Here is a 22,636-nt window from a genome sequence, read left to right as displayed (position 1 = left end):
CCCTGGAGTCAGGAGGACCTGAGTCCAAATCTGGCCTTCGACACATAACACTCACTAGCTGTGTGACTCTGGGTAAGTCATTTAACCCCAATTGCCTCACAAAAAAAAAAGAGAAAAGGAAAGGAGGAGGCAGACACGGGTAAACTATGTTGCAGGAAAAGGCACAGAAACCTATTACAGTAGAGGGAAAGAAGGGAGGGAAATGAACATTGTTTGAACCCTACTCTCATCAGATTTGGCTCAAGGAGTGAATAACATAATCAGTTAGGTATAAAAATTTAACTTGCCCTATAGGCAGTAGGAGGGAAAAGGGGAAAGAAAAGGGAGGGGGGATGGAAGGGAAGGAAGTAGTAACAGTAAAGGGGAAGAAAAGGGAAGGGGCTAATAGAAGGGAGGTGGGACTGAGGGAGGTGGTGGTCAAAAGCAAAACTAGTGAAGAGGGAAAGGGAGAAAGGAGAAAGAAAAGCATTAACAGGGGGGAAATAGGATGGGGAGACAGACACAGATAGTAATCATAACTGTGAATGTGAATGGGATGAACTCTCCCATAAAATGGAAGCAGATAGCAGAATGGATTAAAAACTATAGTCCTACAATATGTTGTTGGTTTCTACTATTGGTTTTAATTCTTCCTTATAACATCACTAATGTGAAAATATGTTTAATAGGAATGTATATGTATAACCTATATCAGATTGTGAGCCATCTTGGGTGGGGGGAGGGAGAGAGAGAAAAATTTAAAACTCAAAAACTTATGGAAGTGATTATTGATAAATCAAAATAAATTAATGAAAAAATGAGAAAAAAGAAAAAAAAGAAAATCAATATGAAAAAATTCTTTAAAGAAAGCTATTGATTCCTGGTGGATGTTTGTAGGGGACACACAAATAAGCTGGATGGTTTTGTTTCTCCCTGTCTTGTTAAAGTTACTAGACACATTTTGTTTTTTTAAGAAATTGATCATTATAATTGTACAGTGTTTTGTTCTTTCAAAAAAAAGAAGTTCAACCCTCTCATTTTGCAGATCAAGTTCAGAGAGGTGACTTACCAGGGTCACTCAGCTAGTATCTGAGGCAGGATTTAAATTGAGGTCTTCTTGAATCCAACACCAGCACTCTATTCAGTATGTCACCTAGCTGTCTGCTTTCTTTTATGAAATCTTCAAGAGAATGGTCTAGGAATGGATCAAGGGCATCCTTGATGAAAACATGAGAAGGGAAGAAACAAGCTTTTCCATTCAATTTCTGATAATTCACCACAATTTTTTCCCCATAACATCTTCATGGTGACATGGTTGTATAGAGCAAATGAGAGCCTGTCAAGTCCAATGTTTGTTGATTAAAAAACAACAACAAAACAGGTGCAACAAAATTCAGCCTCATGGGTTCTCTTTCCCCAAAAATGTGTTTCCCATGTCAAAGATCATTAAAGACAGAAGCATATATGACAGATACAATTACAGAGACAATTCCATTTAATGGGATTAGACTGGCCTGTCAGGACCAGTCCTTGAAGAACTCAAAAATATTCCCTGCCTGCTTCTAGTCCAAGTGACCATGTGGAAATTTGAAGGGAATGTGTTTCCAGCCATGTGTGACTGAGGGGCTTGTAATACACGATGATAAAAAGTATTTTAATGGGCTGTGGAGCTGGAAGAGCAGAATGACACAGGGATTGCTGAACCACAACTGAATGGGCATACAAAAGGGACATTTACTCTTTCATTCCTTTTCCTTGGCAGCTTTGAGTGAGGACAACTTTGAGCTGGTCCCAAGAGTTGAGGAGGAGAGGGATGGCAGCTCTGTCTCCCATCCCACCATGATAGCCACCTCTGACTCCATGTTTATTCTTTCCTGATCTTGACTGAACAAATATTCCAAGGTGGATGTGTCAGGAGGTTGGGGCAGGAACAAGCATTTATTAAGCACAATGTTCCAGGCAATATGCTAAGCACTTTACAAACATTATCTCATTTGATCTTCACAACAACCGTGAGAGCTAAGTGCTGTTGTTACCCCCCCATTTTACAGTTGAGGAAACTGAGGCAAATAGAGACTAAGTGACTTGCCCAGGATCATATAGCCAGTAAGTGTTTGATGCCATATTTGAACTGAGGTCTTCCTGACTCCTGGGGCCAGCACTCTACTGCACTACCTAAGTGCCTCTAGGCAGTAATCTTTTGAGTTTAGGAGATCCAAAGTCTTCATCCTGGTTCCACTTAAAACCAGAGATGGTAACAGTGGCCATCAGAACAAAAGTGGCTCACAACAATGGAAACTGCTCAGATGAATGCAGAAAGACATCTGAGGATAGGGGAAGTTCAGGAGATAAAACCGCTGGTAACCCCTGAGGAAATTATTGAAAAGGACTAAACAGACATGGTCCCTTAAAGCCCATCAAGGCTGCTCACCTGGCTGGGAGGTATACATGAGGAGAACCTGGTGAGGACTCCATGAAGGAAGAAAAGGACTTCCAGTGCCCTGTGTGTGAGTTAACCTTTTGCCCTACATGTATACCTTTCATGTGGGTCCCTTTTGGACTCTTAAGTAGTACCTTTTCCTTTTATAAACTTATTACCCAGAAATCCATCCTCTGGTAAAACACTATGCTTGAATATCAGCATCTAATGAGTCATAAATTGGAGAGACATATGCTCACTTCAGGTGTTTATCAGCATCATGAATCCCAAATCAAAGAATGATTCCTCAATGATCAAAAAAGTAATCGTGAGGGGCAGCTAGGTGGCACAGTGGATAGAGCACCGGCCCTGAAGTCAGGAGGACCTGAGTTCAAATCTAGCCTCAGACCAAACACTTGACACTTACTAGCTGTGTGACCCTGGGCAAGTCACTTAATCCCAATTGCCTTAAAAAAAAAAAAGTGATCGTGAATGATGAGATTCTCCAAATGCTCCCCTTCACAAATGACTACTAATTTCAATGATCCTTGGATCACTTCATTACTCAGTGAAATCTATAGTCATTTGAAATAGATCAGCATTGTAAAAACAAAGTTGATAGGAAACATGCATAATATGCAGAGTATAACAGACAAGCAGACAGGCAACTCATTGAATTAGTCCATCAAAATAAATTAGTATAGTAGAGAAACACTGAAGATGTACAATGAGAATTGAAAAGGAGGAGGGTATCAGCCTTGTACACATTCGGAAAACTGTATAACACTTTCAAAGATAAGAATCAGCTAACAGTTAAAAATGTCCATCTTTAAACAGCGCTATTCTTCCAATAATGACACATTTCTATGAAGCATGAAATACCATGATCTCAGAAGAATTCAAATTGCAGTGCTTAAAAAGATAATAGAAAGGTAGATGTGACTATTAATAGACTTCAGCATATTATCAACAGTGATTCATGCAGAAATTATGGTGTAAACAACATTTTAAGGACAAAGATGCATGAAAAAGTAGATGGCCTGGTCATGTCACAAGAGTAAGGACAGAGAGGCAGTCTTAATACTGTACTAGTGCCCTTGAAATAGTAAAAGAACCCAAGGAAGTCCTTATTCCTGGGTGCATCTTCTATGAAAGATTTATAGAGAGGTTTGGACAAGAAGAGTCCAGTATTTGAAGGCATGGAGGGCTTCTGACCTGTACCAGTGGAGGGCATCCCCATACTGGTGAGATCACAGACCCATCCACGTGCTGAAGAAGCAAATACACTGCAATGTTCCTTTTGTGTTTACAAAATGTTCTTGACTTCATCCCCTGTTCTTTTTGATGGTTTTTATTAGGTACAAATGTTGGCCTGGCTTTTTCATCACCCATCCATGGAAAGATTACAAGAAGGCTACATAAGTACCTGCTGAGCTAACGAATAAAACCTCAAAGCAGAGTTACTCTGTAGGGTTTTTGAAAATTGAAAAAAAGAAGGGTCTGGGTGAGGTACATGGGACTTTGTAGTTCTTGATTTCCCATCACCTTTTATTTCAAGTCAGAGGTCACCAAAAGAGAATGCTTGCTGCTTATTTCATGTGTATGTGGCCCTGAATATCTAGCTTGAGACCAGAGCATAATTCGTGTCTTTTTGCTGAGCAGAACAGCACCTGGGGTTCAGTGAAGCTTCCAGTCCTCCTCTTGGAGGTTTGTGGAGTTCTTACTCCACAAACAGGCTCAGAGAATACACTCATTTGAAAACATCAAAGCAATTTCTGACTTCAAAGAGCCTTCTATGTAGAAATAAAGGTCATCCTTCCATCAACTGATGCTGAATAAAGTGAGCAGAACCAGGAGAACATTGTACACAGTAACAGCAACAATATGCAATGATCAACTTTGATAGACTTAACTCTTCTCAGCAATACAATGATACAAGACAATTCCAAAAGACTCATGATGGAAAATGCTCTCCACATCCAGAGAAAGAACTGATCTAGTCTGAATGCAGATCAAAGCATACTATTTTCACTTTTTTGTTTTTTTCTTTCTTGTGGTTTTCCCCTTTTCTGATTCTTTTTTCACAACATGACTAATGTGGGAATATGTTAACACAGTTGCCCATGTATAACCTATATCAGATTGCTTGCTGTTTTGGGGAGGGGGAGTGGAAGGGAGGGAGAAAAATTTTAGACCTCAAAATTTTATAAAAAATAAATGTTGAAAACTATCTTTATATGTAATCAGAAAAAATAAAATATTTTTATTTTTATTATTTTATTTTTAATTTAACTTTAATTTTTAATTTTTGTTTTATTGTTTTAATTTTAAAAAAAATTTTAAATTATTTTTAAAAAAAGAAATAAAGTTCATCTATTTTCCACGTGGTAAGTTTGATTCCCATCATATGATCATGCTGTCCTTCCCACAAAAAAGATGCTGCTCCTTTCCTGCTTCAGAGTCCATGTAAAGTAAATAATGCCTTCTTCATGGACCCTTAAGCAGGACAGACAGAAAAAAAATCTATCCACTGTGCCACCTGGCTGCCCCACTTCTCTTTCACTCTCAAATGGTTTCTTAATTCTTCACTTTCTGTCATCAGAGTGGTATCAGCTGAATATCTGAGATTGTTTATAGTTGCAGGGACTGTCTTTTGTCTCTTTTTGTATCCCCTAAAATGCTTAGCATAGTACCTGGCAAATAGTAGGTGTTTAATAAATGTTTATTGATTGAACCATTGTTTCTTTCATTTAGCTTGTTTTAGTCCTTGGATTTTCTTTTTACCCCTAGTTCTTAGCACAGTGCCTGGCACACAGTAGGCATTTAATAAATATTTACTGATTGTTTTTTCTGTTTGGCTTATTTTTTGGCTTTTCTTCTTATCCCCAGCTCTTAGCACAGCACGGCACATAGTAGGTAGGCCTGGCACGAGGTAATCGATTAATCAATGCTGTTGGCTTGACTTTTGAGAAAGGAGAAATGAGGTCAATGAGTAGTGAGAGACTGAGGGGCATCAAAGGGAGAAAAATAAAGGAAGGTGAGAAGCAGAGGAACAAGGGAGGGGAAGGGATGGAGGTGGACTGGTGGAATTAGAAGAAGGAGATAGAGGACCCACAGAAGGGAAAGGACGAGGGGGGGGATGAGGGGGGTAAGAAAGGTGAGAAGAAAAGAAAGAGATAAGCAGAGGAGATTCAGAAGAAAGACCAACGTGTGAGGGTGTATGAGAGGCGGGGCAGAAAGGGAGGACTGGAGGAAAGCAGAAAGAAAAGGAAGGGGGCGGGGACAGGGGAGGAGAGAAAAGGAGGCGGCGCTAGGGCGGGGCTGCGCAGGCGCGCTGGGCCCGGGCGAAAGGTAAAAGGTCAGAGGTGGCCAGGTGTCATGGCGGCCCCCGCTCTGGCGCTGGGCTGGGGCCCGCTCCGCTTCGGCTCCGGGGGCTGCCTTCGTAGCCGCGTGCCCCGGGGCCCGAGCGCCCGCGGGAGGGGGCTTCCGGCCCCCGTGGTCTTGGGACGAAGCGCGACCGCGTCCAGTCGGACCGAAGCCCCCGGCAGTGGCCTTTACTGCGTGGAGCTGCTCCGGTGAGCTCCGGCCCGAGGCCGCCGCCGCCTCCTCCTGAGGCCCCGCCGTTCTCCGGGCTTGCGGAGGGGGAGGGGAGAGAGGAAGGCTCCTGGGGCCGGAGGAAGGGGTGGGCGGGGCCCCGGGGATGACCCCCCCCCAGCCGCCTCTCCTGTGACCTTGGTCTCTGCTTCACCTCAATTCAAGATACATTCTTTTATTTGTTTTAGAACAAGTTCTTATTGCTGCCTTTTGTTTTTTTCACATCACCACGGCCCCCTGCAGTGTCCTCCCTCTCCTCCTCCCAGAGTGTTTTCCCATATTTTTAAAGATTAGGAAAAAAAAAATACGAAAAAACGGGCATCACCAATAATTACATCGCCCGAAAATACACGTGGGTTACCATACTCTGCAAAGGGAAGGATGAAGGGTGGGAATGTGCCATTCCCCAATTGATGGGCATCTAGTTTTAACAAGTACTTACTAAGTGCCCAGTGTGTGTCTGGCCCCCTCGTTAGACACTGGGAAACCAGAGGCAAAAAATATACAAACAGCTCCTACCCTCAATAAACTTCCTTCTTAGCAGGAAGGGGACCTTGGGAGAGTGCATAACAACAAGTAAATGCAAAATATATACAAAGGGGAAGGAGATCAGGAAAAGGCTTCACCTGGAAAGTGGCTTGAGCTAAGCTTTGGAGGAAACTAGGAATTCTAAGAATCTGTTGAGAAGGAAGAGGCCGTGCATTCTAGGGAGCACAGAGCCGTGGGGAGGGAATTGTTCAAAAACTTGGACACAGTAGTAATAATAATTGCCAGCAATTATATAGTGCCTACCATACGTCAGATTCTGTGAAAAGTGCTTTACAAATATCTTATTTCATCCTCGTAACAACCTTGCTAGGTAGGTACTATTATTATCATCCCCATTTACAACTGAGGAAACTGAGGCAGAGTTTTAGTGACTTGTCCAGGATCACAGAAGCTACTAAGTATCCTAGATTTGATTTGAACTCAGGTCTTCCGGCCTCTCTTCATTATGCCTTATTGATGGAGATATGTTGTTGGGGACTATCAAATCACTTTAGCCGGGACAAGAGTGTGAGGGGGCATGATACGTTATCAGTCTGGCAAGACAGGTTGGAGTCATGTTGTAAAGAGTTTTAAATGCTGGAGGAGTTTGTATTTTTTCCTAGAGTCAAAATGGAGCCACTGTATCTTTTTCAGTAGAAGACTGACATGGTCAATCTCTTGCTTTAGAAATATTTTGATAGTTGTGATGGATTAGAGAGGCTGAATGCAGGCACAGCAGTTTATTGACTGTTGCTGTAAGCCAGGCAAAAAGATTATGAGGGGCTGAATTAGATTTTTTAGTGTGGATGAGTGGAGAAAAAGATGGGATGTGAGGGTTGTTGACGTAAAATTTAGAAGATGGAACATTTGATTGAATGTGGGTGGCTATGGCTTCCATTCATTTAAACAGGACTCTTGTTTGCTACTGCCAGGTTATCCATGTTGAGATCTTACTTTACAAGGATCATTTTTTTTGGGGGGGAGCAAAATCAGGCAGTCAGTAAACACTTTGAAAGTGCTTGTTATGTACAGGCTCTGTGCTAAGCACTGGGGAGACAGCCCCGTCTCTCACAGAGCTCACAATCTAATGGGGGAGACAAAAATCAAACTAATATGTACAAGCCAGCTATATACAGGATAAATAGGAAATAATAGAGGGAAGGCACTAGAATTAAGTAGAATTAGGAAAGCCTTCCTGAAGATGATGGGATTTTAATTGGGACTTGAAGGAAGCCAAGGAAGCCACAAGAGGGACATGAGGAAGGAGAGCATTCCAGGCACGGGAAACAGCTAGAGAAAATGCTGGAAACAGAGATGGAATGTCTTGTTCGTGGATGCTTTTATTTTTGTAGCAGGAACTGAGTGATTCACATAAAGAAGTAAAAGAAACCAAAATTCATAATGATGACACCTGTCACTTCTCATGTTTGCTTAATTTTAGCATTATATAAGGTTTTTTTTTGCACAATCCAGTATTTACATGGTCTTTTAATTTTGCCACAGCTGCTTTGTTACCCTGATAAAACTGTAGACTTGATTGATGTATTGAGAGGACACCATAAAAATGAAAAGTTTGTAGTGAGATCCTTTGGGTACTGAAATAATTAAACTTTTTTGGATGGTTACTCATTCATTGAGTCAACATTTTTAAGCAGCTAGAATGTGCAAAGCCTCAACCCTGCATGGACTACATTTAGCTCCCTTGTCTACCCCTGCCTCTTGGTGAATTAGCTCAACTCTACATTATCATCCACACTCAAATCCCTTCCTTTCTTTTCTTTTCATTGATCATGTGTTGCTAAACCCAGACCATGAATTACTCCCACCATCTGCCTCCTTTGCATCTATTCACAGTGCTGCTGAATAGAGTTGGAGAAAATCACAAAACCTTGCTGATCTGGTCCACTACAAAAGTGTATTACATAATTCCAATTCAGCCTTCAGTGCAATAAAGCAGTTCTTTTACACCTTGTTAATCTCTCACTATTTCTACTCTCTGCAACAATAATTCTTTTTTTTTTTTTGGGGGGGTGAGGCAATTGGGATTAAGTGATTTGCCTGTAGTCACACAGCTTGTAAATGTCAAGTATCTGATGCCAGATTTGAACTCAGGTCCTCCTGACTCCAAGGCTCTGTCCACCTCGCCACCTAGTTGCCCCCCTGCAACAATAATTCTAAGCCTTTTCATCTCTCCTCCAGCCTTCCCTAATACCTCTTCTTCTTCTTCTCAGGTGACCTCATACTTTGCCAAAATAATTAGACCATTCATCTAGAGCTTCCCCTTCTCCCTTCCTCATCTCATATCACTCAAACATCTCCCTTCACTATCTCCTTTACATTCTCTGTTGAAGAGGTAGCCTTTCTCCTTACCAGGACAAACCCTTCTGTATGTGTCCTTGATCTCTTTCCATCCTGACTTTTCCATCTAACTGCCCCTACTATCATCCCTGTTGTCTCTCTGATTTTCTATCTCTCAGTATTTACCAGCTCCTTTTCTGCTTTCTGTAAGCATGTCCATATCTCCACTATCCATAAAAACCCTCACTTGATCTGACCATTTCTGCTAGCTGTTGCCCTAAAATCTCTCCTGTATATGTTGTCCTATGTATCTTTGAGTATATTATCATGGCTACACTCGAAAAAACAGTCTATAATCAGTGCCTTCATTTACTTTTTTCTGAGTCTTCTAAAACCTTTGCAATCTGGCTTCCAACCTCATCACGCAATTGAAACTGCCCTAGACAAAGTTTCTAATGATTTCTTAATTGTTAAATATAATAGCTTTTTTGCAGTCATCATCCTTCTTGACCTCTCTGTAACCTTTGACTTTGTTGATCACCATTTCCTTTTGGATACTCCCAGATTTCCATGGCATTACTTTCTCGTTTCTTTTCTCGCCTGCCTTACTGCTTCTCAGTCTTATTTGCTGTATCCTAATCTAGATCATGTCCACTGGTCATGGTATCCCTATTGGCTTTGTCCCGTGGCTTATTTTTTTTTTGGTGAGGTAATTGGGGGTAAGTGACTTGCCCAGAGTCACACAGCTAGTGAGTATCATGTCTCTAAGGCCAGATTTGAACTCGGGTCCTCCTGACTCCAGGGCCAGTGCTCTATTCACTGTGCCATCTAGCTAAACTGCTGTGGACCACCTCCCCCCCCACTTCTTTTCATTTCCCTTCATATTATCTTGGTTAATGAACTGATCAGTTGCAGTGGGTTCAACCATCATCTCTGTGCAGATGATTCTCAGATATATATATCCAGTCCTCATTTCTCTCCTGTTTGATAGTCACAATTACCAACTAACTTTTAGATGTCAAATTATATGTCCTTGGGGCAGCTAGGTGGCACAGTGGATAGAGCAACCGGCCCTGAAGTCAGGAGGACATGAGTTCAAATGTGATCTCAGACCAAACACGACACTTACTAGCTGTGTGACCCCAGGCAAATCACTTAACCCCAGTTGCCTAAAAAGGAAAAAAATTATATGTCCTATAGACATCTTAAATATAACATGTCTAGCCCCTTCCAAAATTTCTTATTATTGAGGGCACCGCCACCCTTCCAGGCTCATAACCTCAGTGTCATCTGTGAGTCCTTGCTTTCACTCCATATAGCCAATCTGTTGCCAGATTTTGTTGTTTCTACCTTTGCAACCTCTCATATATGTTCCCTTCTGTCCAGTAAAACAGCTACTACCCTCGTGCAGGCCCTCATCATGTCATACCTAGATATTGCTGTAGCCTTCTGGTTCATTTTCCTGCCTCACATCTGTCCCCATTCTAATTCATCTTCCACTCAGCAGTTACAGTAATCTTCCTAAAGTGCAGCTTTGATAATGTGACTTACCCTAATCAGTAAACTCCATTGATTGCCTATTACATACAGGATCAAATATAAACTTCTGTTTTTGGTATTTAAAGTCTTTTACAACCTGGCCTCTTCCTACCTTTCCAGTCTTCTTATACTTCACTCTAACAAACTGATTTAGCTACACTTGCCTACCTGCTTCTTCTCCCATAAGACACTACATCTCCCACCTTTTTGTCTTTACACTGGCGGTCCTGATTGCCATGAGTGATCTCTATCTTTAACACTCCTTCCAGCTTCTCAGGCTTCTTTCAAGACTCATCTCAAATCTTAACTTCTGCAGGAGACCTTTCCTGGTCCCTCTCAGCTGCTAGGCTTTCCTTTTGAGATTATTTTCCACTTATGTTGTATATATCTATGTACATAGTTATTTGCATGTCGTTTCTCCCATTAAAATATGAACTTTTGAAGACCATAATTTTGTATTTCTTTGTATACTTAGTACCTAGTGCAGTGCCTGGTACATAGTAAGCCCTTAATAAATGCTTCTTGACTTAACTGTAAGATACTACCCTTAAAATGAATGCCTTTTTATAGGGAATTATGTATAACAAGGTTCATTTCACATTAAAAATTAATATTTAATGTTAATTAAAAACTGCCCTCTCCTGGACATATTCTTCTTCCTGAGTCTTTTTAAAAAATGCTTATTGAATTGAATATATCTTATTATTATTTCATTGTATGCTTACTACGTGCAGTTCAGTGTGCTAGCTTCTGGGGTAAGTACTAGGATGAGTTGACACTGCCTTTATAGCATCTATAATCCAACTGACATTTAAGTGCTATTGTTATTATGTATAATAAACAAAGATGAAATAAATCTGCCTTCAAAGGAGGGGATTAGGCATATAGTCTTAATACAAGGTATATGAGATATACAAAGGAGAAGTATGTTCAAGCAAAATACTTTGACAGATTTTGAGTAGACATCATTTCCATCTGATGGGATCATGAAAGGCTTCATGGAAAATGTGATACCTCAGTTGAGGCTTAGATGGACAGATTTTTACAACTGGAGATTTTCAATCCAGGTGACTGAGAATATGGCAGTATGCCTCTAATAACCATCTATAGTCATTGCCCCTTATTATCTGGTGTCCAACCATATCACTCGATTTATCAGCAATCCCTTAATTGCTTTTCTTATTCCTCAACCTTCTTGATCACTATGCAACGTTTCACAGTCTTCCTGGACGTTATTTTCTCTTGATTTTCAAAACATTGCTTCTCTACCTGTCTGATCACTTCTTAATCTCCTTTGTTACTTCATCATCCATATTTTACCTGTCATACATTTTTGCACCCCAGAACTCATCCTGCACCTTTTGTGTATGCATACATGTGTATATGTTTTTCTGTGCCATAGAGTGTAATTACCATAGAACATAAGCTTCTTGAAGATAGACATTGTTTCACTTGTTTCTGTAATCCCAGTGCTTGGAAGGTAATAGATATTTAATACATGCTTGTTAATTGGTATCTGCTCTTGTAATTCAATGGCCATCTCCATGCAAGTGACTTCTAAGCCAGTATATAGTCTTTAATTCTGTCTTGTGTTCCTGTTCTTCATTACCACCTGGCTGCTGGATAACTCCATTTAGATGTTCCATAGGTCTCTCAAATATGATGTTTAAAATAAAATTCATTATCTTTCCTCCTAAACACACCTCTCTTGATAATTTCTCTATTTCACCCAGTTTCACAACCTTATAGTTATGACTATCACTAAATCTTGTTGGTTCTACTTGTACAGGCTATCGTAAGTTTTTTTTCCCCCTCTATATTCACACAGCTACCACTCTAGTGCGGGCCATCATTTTCTTTCAGTTGAACTACTGCAATAGCCTTCTAATCTGTCTCTCTGCTTCTTTTCCCAGCTGTCAAATTGACATTCATAAAGCATAGATCTGACCATTTCACTCCCCTACTAAGTAAACTTCAGTGACAACCTTTTGCCTCTAGGATAATTCATTTTAATTCAACAAGCATTTAATAAGTGCCTCCTATATATATATACTGACTTACTCCTTCCCTCCACCCCTCTATGTAAATTAAAATTACATTTTTTATCTTTGTATTCCCAATACATATTGGAATCAGATTGGCTGTAAACATAAACAGAAAGGTAGACTGAGGTGATACTTATTTGCTGTTCAGTCTTTTTTTTAGTCATGTCCTTTTCATGACCCCTTTCAGGATTTTCTTGACAAAAATACTAGAGTGGTTTGCCATCTCCTTCTCCAGCTCATTTTATAGATGAGGAAACTGAGGCAAACAGGGTTAAGTGACTTGCCCAGGGTCACACAGCTAGAAAGTGTCTGAGGCCAGATTTGAACTCATGAAGATGAGTCTTCCAGATTCCAGGGCCAGCAGGGATGGGGGAGGTACTCAGCCATCAAGGAGTTTGTAATGCCACTGGAACTAGGCAGGTGGAATATGACCTAAAATAGGTAAATATTTCCCTGATAATTTGAGGAGGGAGAAAGTACTAATAATTATAGGAATCAGAAAAAGCTTTATCTCAGACATTGCACGTGAGCTGAGCTTTGAGGAAATTTAGAGTTTCTCAGAGGAGGAAGTGCTTTCCAGGAATGGATGTGAATGCCTGTGAAAAGGGACAGAGGTGGGAAATATAATTCCAAGTTCAGAAAACTGCAGATGTCCAGTTTGAGACAAGAGTATGTGAAGGGGAAGTGTTGTAAAATAAGACTAGAAAAGTAAGCTGGAGCCAGATTCTAAATTCCAAGCTAAGGAATTGTATTTTATCCTTCATCAAGAGACTGACGTAGTGGATTTGTGCTTTTAAGAAGTTATTTTTGCAGCTGTGTGGAGGATAAGGAAGGGAGATGCTGGAAGCCAGGAGTCCAATTAGGAGACTGCTTTAATAGTCACAGGATTGTAGATCATAGAATCATAGATTTGAACTGGAATGGATCTTGGAGGTTATTGAGTCTCTTCATTTTACAGATGAGGAAAACTGAGCCCAAGAAGGGTTAAGCAGCTTGCCAAGTGGTCACATAACTAGTATGTCTGGGATGGTACCCAAACCCAGGTTTTCCTGACTGTGTATCACTATTTTCACTCTGCCATGCTGTCTAGATCATATGTGATGACAGCCTAAATTAAGGTAGTGGCAACATAAGTAGAGGGAAGAGAACTAATCAGAGATGTTGTGAGGTGGAATCAACAAGACTTGTCATATCATTGAATATTGGAGTGAAGGGAGAGGGAAAGGAGGTTGAGAACTTTCAAGAGTAGAAATAGCATGATACCTTTAACAGAAATAGTCAAGTTTGGAGGAAGGGATGGGTTTTACAGAAGAAGACCTAGAGTTCTTTTTGGATATGTTGAGTTTGAGATGCCTATGAGATATCCAGGAGGTAGCCAGTGATGTGAGAATTAAGCTTAAGAGAGAGGCTAGGACTCGATATATAGATGATAATTGAGCACATGGGAGCTGGCAGCAACAAGAGGGTGTAGAAAGAAAAGAGAAGAATAACCCAAGACAGAGCTCTGAGGGACACCTGTCGTTAGGAGATGAGACCGGAATGATGATCTACCAGGAAAGATTGAGAAGTTCTGACAAGTAGAAGGAGGGACAGGAGAGAGTAGCTTCATGAAAGCCAAGAGAGAAGAGAGTGTCCGAGGGGTGGGGAACCTGCAGCCTCGAGGCCCCAGATCCTTCACCTCTGGTAGAAGGAGGGAATAATCAGAAGGGTCACATGGTATGGAGAGGTTAAGAAGGATGGAGCAGTTAAGATTGTTGCTAACATTGTTGAGATAATTTTCTTGAGAGGTGAGATCCAAAGCCAGAATTCAAGGGTTTGAGAATTAAGTCGGAGGAGAGGAAGTAAAGAAAGGCAAAGAGCATAGATGACAATTTCTAGGAGTTTGGTTGTGATAAGAAAATGAAATGTAGATGTTAGTCTGAAGGAGTGATGGGTTTAAGTAAAGCTTTAAAAAAAAAAAGTAGTGAAGGTAGAGTAAAACCATTAACCTGGAGCTAAGCAGAGTATACTCTTTGCCATATGCAGGCAGCCATTACAACTACATTTCCCACCTTCCCTCCTCCTAAGAAGTCCCAGAGAAAGTTTCATGCCACACTTTATGGAGAGAAGAGATAGAGAGGGGATCTTGTCACTCCTTTAAAGTTTTCTGAGTGGATGATTCTTCCTGGTTCAGTGGCCAGTCCTCTTTGACAAAGCCCCCTCCCAACTGTTGTCACAGAATTGCCATGTCATCACAGAGTCTTTTAGCACTAAGCCTGTGTCACTAAAAGTGGTTAAGATCCCAGGTCAAGTTCAAGAATGTTCCATAGGAGTGCACTCTATCCTTATTACATAAGGATGGATGGGAACATCTGGGCATCTTTGAGCTTTTGAGATGGACTGGGATCTCTAGAGCTCATATTGAAAGAATAGACCAGCAGATCAAGGCAACGTTGGCTCCAGGAGAAGAGGAGCAGAGGCAACTTTAACATGGCATGGAGAAGTTGGAATTTGCCAGAAATTTCATTCAGTTAGCTTTGAATGGTTAAGGGAAGCCTTAATGGAGGCTGGGGGCAGCCACTTGTTTCTGTCTTTGGTCACCCAGCAGGTTTGCTGGGATGAGATTGAGAAGAGAAGGGGATTGAAATTCCTAGAGTAATTTGAGTGACTAAAAATTGAGGTAGCCGAAGATGGTTACTAGATTTGAAGCAGAGACCACTTGATCTTCAGTCAAATGCTGTACATCTTTGGAAGGATTCACACTCTGTACCTTATGAAGTATAAATATTATTTTGGTTTAGATAGTTGTGATCAGATAAAACTCTTTATTTTAGGAAACAACCCAGAAATATTTTTGGAACTGATAGCAAGGTAGATTCCCCAAGAGAAAAACAGCTGGCCCAATTCTTACCTGTATAACATTTTGATGTATTTTACTTGACTTATTTTGGTTTTTAATTTCCAAGTGCCCCCTAGTGGCAGAAACCACATGGCTGTTTTAGATCCCTTGTTTGAGATGTGGTGGTAAAAATACTGTCAATGAAAACTTTTTGTTTAAGTCGTAATTCCAAAAGAAGATTTCAGAATTGGACAAAGATTACTTAACCCCCACCCCCAAGTCCATAGAATATTGCATCATGTTTTTTTTTCCTGAAATTAAAAAAAAAAACTCGTAGTGTATAAATTGCTTTAAATGATAAAAATATAATGGAAAGAACACTGTAGCATATTATTTTTGTAATTTGATTTCTGTATCTGTATCTCTTTGACTACTTAAAGCAAAAGTAGTTCTGAAAGATTTTAAATTGTACATACTGTATTGTTAAGACAAATCAATATATGTTGAGTAGTTTATTATTTTCTTTTTCTTTTTTTTTCTTTTTTTTGCTTAGGCAGTTGGGGTTAAGTGACTTGCCCAGGGTCACACAGCTAGTAAGTGTCAAGTGTTTGATCTGAGGCTGGATTTGAACTCAAGTCCTCCTGACTTCAGGGCCAGTGCTCTATCCACTGCGCCACCTAGCTGCCCCAGTAGTTTATTATTTTTAAAACTTTGTTGTTTAGTTGCTCTTCAGTCATGTTCAGCTCTTTGTGACCCTATTTGGGGTTTTCTTGGCAAAGATATTGGAGTGATTTGCCATTTCCTTCTCTAGCTCATTTTACAGATGAGGAAAGTGAGGCACACAGGGTTAAGTGACTTAGCCAGGGTCACACAGCTAGTAAGTGTCTTGAGGCCAGATTTGAACTCAAGAAGATGAGTCTTTCTGAATCCAGGGCCAGCACTCTATCCACTGTACCACCCAGCTGCCATTTTTTAAAAAAATAGGCCTCATCATTTTTCAGGATTATGTATTTTTTAAATTGTAAAGTATCTGGCTATTAAAAACAAAACCAAAAAACACTTGTACTATTCTCCTGACAATTTTTTCTTAATGTTTTGCAAAGTTGGCCACATCCCCTCAGAAAGTATCCTATGGTACAGTTTCTCTGTATTTGGCCTTGAGAGGAAGTAAAATAAGAAACTTCAGTACAGCAGTTTTTTAAAAAGGATTGTAAGATACCTAATTTGTGTCTGAATTAATAAATAAAACTTTTTCCATGCTGATCTTGACCTTCAAACCTATTCAAAATTGGAAGTTTGCTGTTTATAAATTAACAGGCTGAATTTATTTTTATATAGAATTCAAAAAGCAACTAATAACTTTTTGTTTGTTTTTGTTTGTTTGTAGGAAACGAGACTATGAAGGATATTTATGTTGCCTGTTACTGCCTGCAGAAGCCCGAAGCTCTGCTTTTGCATTGAGAGCCTTCAATGTGGAACTGGCTCAGGCTGGTATTAAAATAATTAAAATAGTTAGCTGAAAATGTTAATGTTTATGTTTGAGGTTAAAGTCTGTATAGTAAAGAAAATTAGTTATGTATTAAATAATTAATAGTTATAAATTATTTAGATGCTAAATATAGAAGTAAAGTTAATTTTAAGAACCCATCTCAAATTTTAATTGGTAAACTTCCAGTTCTGCGCATTCCAATTTGGGGCTTTTAGATATTTTTTCAAAGGTTAAAAGGTGAAAAAGAAATAATAGAAAAACCATAGAGATACTATGGTCTACTTGTCTATTGTTTGTATAATAAGAAATTAATATGTAATTGTTGAGTTTTATGAAACAATTGCATAATTAGTCCCTTTTATTTATGTAGCACTTTTGACTTTCCAAAGCACTTTCAAACTTATTATCTCAGTTAAGGTTGTATCTCTGCATGTAAAGGGAACATTGGAGGCCATTCTCTACATCAGAGTTGTCAGACATGCAGGCCAGCAGCCCATAGTGCAGCCCAGATGAAATGTAATTGGGAAATATTTAACAAAATAAATAAAAATATAAAAAATAAATAATATTACTTTTTAAAGCAGCCTACAGGGATCCTTATGTTTCATTTAGTGGCTTTCATTTCTGTTTGAGTTTGCTACCGTTGATCTAGATAGATAATTCAGGCCATATAACATTACTCTTTCTGTATTTTTCCATGATATTTTCCATATCTAGAATGCTGTCCTTTTTCTTTTATGCCTATTCAAATTATGTCAGTTCTTCAAAGCCTAGGTTGGTTTATTTCTATTAAAGTTGCTCCTTTTTTTAAAAGTATTTTTATTTTTTTTTATTTTTATTTTTATTTTCAATTCCAAATTCTCTCCCTCCTTCATCTATTGAGAAGGCAAGAAATACAACAGCCATTATACATAGAAAGTCATATAAAATATATTTCCATTTTAGCCATGTTGTAAAAGCAAGAAAAATGAAGTGAAAAAATACATACTTTATTCTGTGCTCAGAATTCACCCATTTTCCCTCTGGAGGTGGGTAGTATTTTTCCTCATGAATCTTTTGAAATTGTTGTGTATTATTGTTATTGATTAGAGTAGCTAAGTTCACAGTTGATTATTGTTACAATATTACTGTTACTATGTACAATGTTCTCCTACTTCTGCTTATATAAGTCTTCCCAGATTTTTCTGAAACCATCCCCTTTGTTATTTCTTACAGCACAATTTTAAAGCCTCTTGTGACCTCACTAGCTAACATTAATTTTTCTTTTTTGAACACTTAGAATACTTATTATTTATTATCAGTGTCAGCTTAATTTTACCAATTAATCATGTTTTGGTTCTTATTATTACATATCTAATTCTGTTGTAAGCTCTTTGAGGATGTTTCATAGCACTCTGATTTTATAACATTCACTGCACCTTGTAGATATTAGGGACCCAATAAATTTCTGTTGAATAAATTATTATCAGTTTCATATTTATAAGTCTTGGTTTCTCTGCTAGATTGTGAGAAGCCTAGAAAGGCTGTCACATAGGTAGTAAGTAGCAGAGGAAGGATTGTAACCTATGTCCTCTGACTTCAGGTCTTGTGCTCTTTCCACTACATGAAGCTGCTCCTGTGTCTCATCTATCTGGCATCTGTCATTTAATTGCTATTACATGTCTATAACTACAGGACTTTCAGAGTTGCTTGAGGCTTAGGAAACTTAAGTGACTTCCATGGTCAATCAGTTAGTCAACATTTAAGCACCTACTATGTGCCAGATATTATGCCAAGTGCTAGGGATACAAGAAAAGCAAAAGACAAGCCTCAGGGAGCTTACAGTTGAGTGGAGGGAGACAACTTTTTTCTTTTTTTAGTTTTCACATTAGTCATGTTGTAAGGAAAAATTAGAACTAATAGGAAGAACCACAAGAAAGAGGAAAAAAACAAAACAGAAGAAAAAAATGACAAATAGTATGCTTTGATCTGCATTCAAACTCCATAGTTCTTTTTTTGGATATGGATAGAATTTTCCATCATGAGACTTTTGAAGACGTCTTAGATCCTTGCATTGCTGAGAAGGGCTAAGTCTATCAAAGTCAGTCATCACACAACATGGCTGTTACTGTGTACAACATTCTTCTGGTTCTGTTCACTTCACTCAGCATCAGTCCATACAAGTCTTTCCAGGTTTTTCTGAAGTCTGCCTGCTGATCATTTTTTTTTTAAAGGCAGTTGGGGTTAAGTGACTTGCCCAGGGTCACACAGCTAGTAAGTGTCAAATGTTTGGTCTGAGGCCGGATTTGAACTCAGGTCCTCCTGACTTCAGGGCCAGTGCTGTATCCACTGCGCCACCTAGCTGCCCCCCCGATCATTTCTTATAGCACAGTAGTATTCCATTACATTCATATAACACAACTTGTTCAGCCATTCCCCAATTGATGGGCATCCCCTCAATTTTCAATTCTTTGGCACCACAGAAAGAGCTGCTATAAATATTTTTATGCATGTGGGTCCTTTTCCCATTTTTATGATCTCTTTGGGATATAGCCTTAGAAGTGCTATTGCTGGGTCAAAGGGTAATGCACATTTTTATTGCCCTTTGGGCATAGTTCCAAGTTGCTCTCCAACATGGTTGGATCATTTCACAACTCCACCAACAGTGCATTAGTGTTCTAATTTTCCCACATCTTCTCCAACATTTATCATGAGAGACAACTTTCTAACAAATATATACAGAGAACAGGAAGTAATTAACAGAAGAAAGGTACTAGAATTAAGAGGGGTTGGGGAAGCCTTTCAGTATAAGAAGGGATTTTAGTTGGGACTTACAGGAAGCTAGGGAATTTAGTAGGCAGAGTTGAGGAGAGAGAGCATTCCAGCAGTGGGGGACAGTCAGAGAAAGTTCCTATAGCTGTGAGATGGAGTATTGTTCATGGAATAGCCAGGAGGCCAGTGTTACCGATCAAAGGATACATGTCAGGGAGTAAAGTATAAGAAGACAGGAAAGGTGGAATGGGCCAAGGTTGTGAAGGGCTTTGAATATGGAGTCACACAGAAAGTCACAAAGTCACACAGAAAGTTTCAAAGAAGTGAGATTTCCCCATTCCAGGTCCCTCACTTTCTCTCCTAGGCCATACAGCCTTAATTTTACTTAGCTATATGCATGTATGTTTGTAATTCCCAGAATACTTAACAGTGCTGGGTCCAAGTACATGATAGGTGCTCAAGTACTTATTGGATTTAATTTTGCCTAAGGTTAGAGAATTGAATAATCTAGATGATAATTTTAGTTCTTCAATTCACTTTTCATATAAACCAGCAATAATTCCAAGATAGTAAACCAGTTTAAAGTTTGGTTTAGGAATTGCTTGGTGCTTATTTCCTAACCTGGTGTGAACTAAAGGGGAGATAAATCAGTTTTCATTACTTGTAAAGATATTCATTCGAGTTAAATATGAAAGAAAGATAGACTAGAAAGCTAATGAGCCCAATGATGAAAGCCAAAAGTCACTTTATCAGTATTTGTTTATTCCCCCAAATGATGTGTTTTGCCAGTAAATTGTTACAATTATAAAAGTTACTAATGAACATTTCTTAGGTGTCACAACAATAATAATAATCACAAGGATAATATCTAACATTTTTATAGTATTTTCTATGTGCCAGGCGCTGTGCTAAACACTTTACAGTTATTATCTCATTTGATTCTCACAATAATCCTGGAAGGTAGGTGGTATTATTCCTGTTTTACAGATGAGGAAAGTGAGGCAAACAGAAGTTAAGTGACTTGCCCTGGGACATACAGTGAGTAATAGTCTGAGGTTGGATTTGCGCTCAGGTCTTCCTGACTCCAGGCCTGTGCTCTGTTCTCTGCATCACCTAGCTGCTAATTTATTTCTGATCATTCAGTTTAGCAAAGACAATGTTACTAGTGGTTGATAGAGATGTTTCAGAAATAAATGATTTGTAGCCTAGCAAGTTTCTATCTGGGATCTACTTGTCAATCACATGACCTGGGATTTCTCCCCCCCCCCCCCCGGACCTGTGATTTTAGCAGTTTCTGGAGCTTCTGATCAAGAAGCTTCCTCTGCTAATACTAAATGCTCATTCTGTGCTTTATAGTGTAGAGAATTCCACATACTTGCCCAGGATCACACAGCTGGTATGTGTCTGAGGTAAGATTTGAAGCCAAGTTTTCCTGGCTCTAAGGTAAAGCCTGTATCCACTACACCACACATCTTTCATCTTGGGAATAGTGCTGAGAAATCATTTGAGAGTAAGAAAGAATACAATAAAATGAGCTTAGCTAAAGACCTGTTTTTATCCTGTGATGTTCTTTTGTGGTTGTTCCCCAGATTGTGTGGTAAAAAGCTTTTGCTACTGTCATATATATGGGTATGCAGGATTTTTTTTAACATGCCAATAACTACTTTGCTGTTTTAACCAGGATTATTAATTCAGTTGAACTTTATCCTGTGCATCCCTGACAGTGAGGCTGTATTGACTGATGTAAAGAAACAGTGAAAAATGGGAAGCTATAGGGAGAGCAACCTACCTACCAAGATGCAGCAAATTACCATTTAACATTACACCATAGTGAGGAGACATTATATTGGAAGGGAAGTTATCGTTTATAGGCAGTTTTTTTTTGCATTTAAGTATATTAGCCCTTGTCCTAAGCAATTGAAATGAGTAGGGTTAGGTTTTTTTTTCCAGTTTTAAATGACACATAATGCCAAATGTTAATTATTTGCTGATAGTATCTTTGAATTTATGAAAAATGGGATCTTTGTTTTATTCAGGTGCTGAGTAGACTCTGACCTGGAATAAGCAATTTGGGGAGAATTTTGTTTTTATACACTAAAGTATTACTTAAATTTTTCTTTGACCATGCCCTGTCTGTAGTACTTCAGTCTTAGAACTTGCCATTTATTTTAAAATATCATCCTTTACATTCCTCAGAATGTGTCCTAGCCCTTCTTGTCCTCTTTTTTCTATTCCCACAAAGTTTATAGTCACTCTAGCATTAGAAATGGATGTAGATTAGAAAAGCTAGGGATATCTGGGGGACAGATGTTCAGGAATACAATTCTTAGGTTGTCCCTCCAATGTCCCATTGGTGCCAGAGGCAGAGATGAAACCGTACTGACTAGACTTTTGGATTCTTAAGATCTGATAGGAAGACTTGATCTGATAGGAAGACTTAATCTGCTACAACCAAGGGATGAGTTGTACCCAAAATAGATTGCAGGATTGCCCAGCTGGTTTCCCCTTCTTGTTGCTGCTTAGTTCAGATAAGGTTTCGTTGTTGCAACTCAAAGACATAAAGTGAAGGGGTAGGTTCTCTGCCTTGGACGGCTTTTTATTTTTCTAACATTTACTTTGCAGCTTTAGTCCAGCACACAGTGTGTTAAAGTCTATAACAGAACTATTACAGTGTAAGAGGATTTGTAGAAACAAGCTATGGATAACTGATAAATTACAGATATGGTGTTATGGGTTTAAACCATTAAAGAGTCTTCTTTAGGCCCTCTTTAATCATTATTATTTAATTGACAGGCCCTTCCTTAATAGGCCCAACTCCTTGAAATGCTATTCCTCACTATCTTGCAATCACCCTCCAGTTCAAGACTGAACCATTTGCTTTAGTCCCTGCTTGAACTACAGAGGATTATCTGAGGCAGCTATGTGACACAGTGGATAGATTGCTAGACCTAGAATCAGGAAGACCTGAGTTCAAATCCAGCCTCAGACAGTTACTAGCTGTATGACCCTGGGCAAATTTGTTAACTTTTCTTTGCCTCTGTTTCCTCAACTGTAAAATAATGTGGATAATAATAGCACCTACCTCCCAGGGTTGTTGTGAGGATCAAATAAGAGATAATATTAGTAAAGTGCTTAGCCCAGTGCCTGGCACATAGTAGATGTTATAGAAATGCTTG

At 39.2% G+C, this 22,636-nt stretch overlaps 1 protein-coding gene across 3 annotated transcripts in view; it reads left to right on the top strand.

The window, feature by feature from the left end:
* Positions 1 to 5,776: 5,776 nt before the first annotated feature.
* NDUFAF6 (NADH:ubiquinone oxidoreductase complex assembly factor 6) overlaps positions 5,777 to 22,636 on the top strand; it is a 42,089-nt gene continuing 25,229 nt past the window's right edge. Inside the window, exons 1-2 of one of the 3 annotated variants that reach the window (XM_027856948.1) lie at positions 5,777 to 5,973; positions 16,608 to 16,707. In XM_027856948.1, coding sequence (XP_027712749.1) covers positions 5,777 to 5,973; positions 16,608 to 16,707 — 297 coding nt within the window. Of the gene's footprint in view, positions 5,974 to 16,607; positions 16,712 to 22,636 lie in introns of those variants that run through there. The other 2 variants (XM_027856949.1, XM_027856950.1) reach the window with 2 other exon arrangements.

The sequence above is a fragment of the Vombatus ursinus genome, unplaced genomic scaffold (assembly GCF_900497805.2).
Source record: "Vombatus ursinus unplaced genomic scaffold, bare-nosed wombat genome assembly UNPS02011767.1, whole genome shotgun sequence".
NCBI lineage: Eukaryota > Metazoa > Chordata > Mammalia > Diprotodontia > Vombatidae > Vombatus > Vombatus ursinus.
This window is presented reverse-complemented; position numbering and strand designations above follow the sequence as displayed.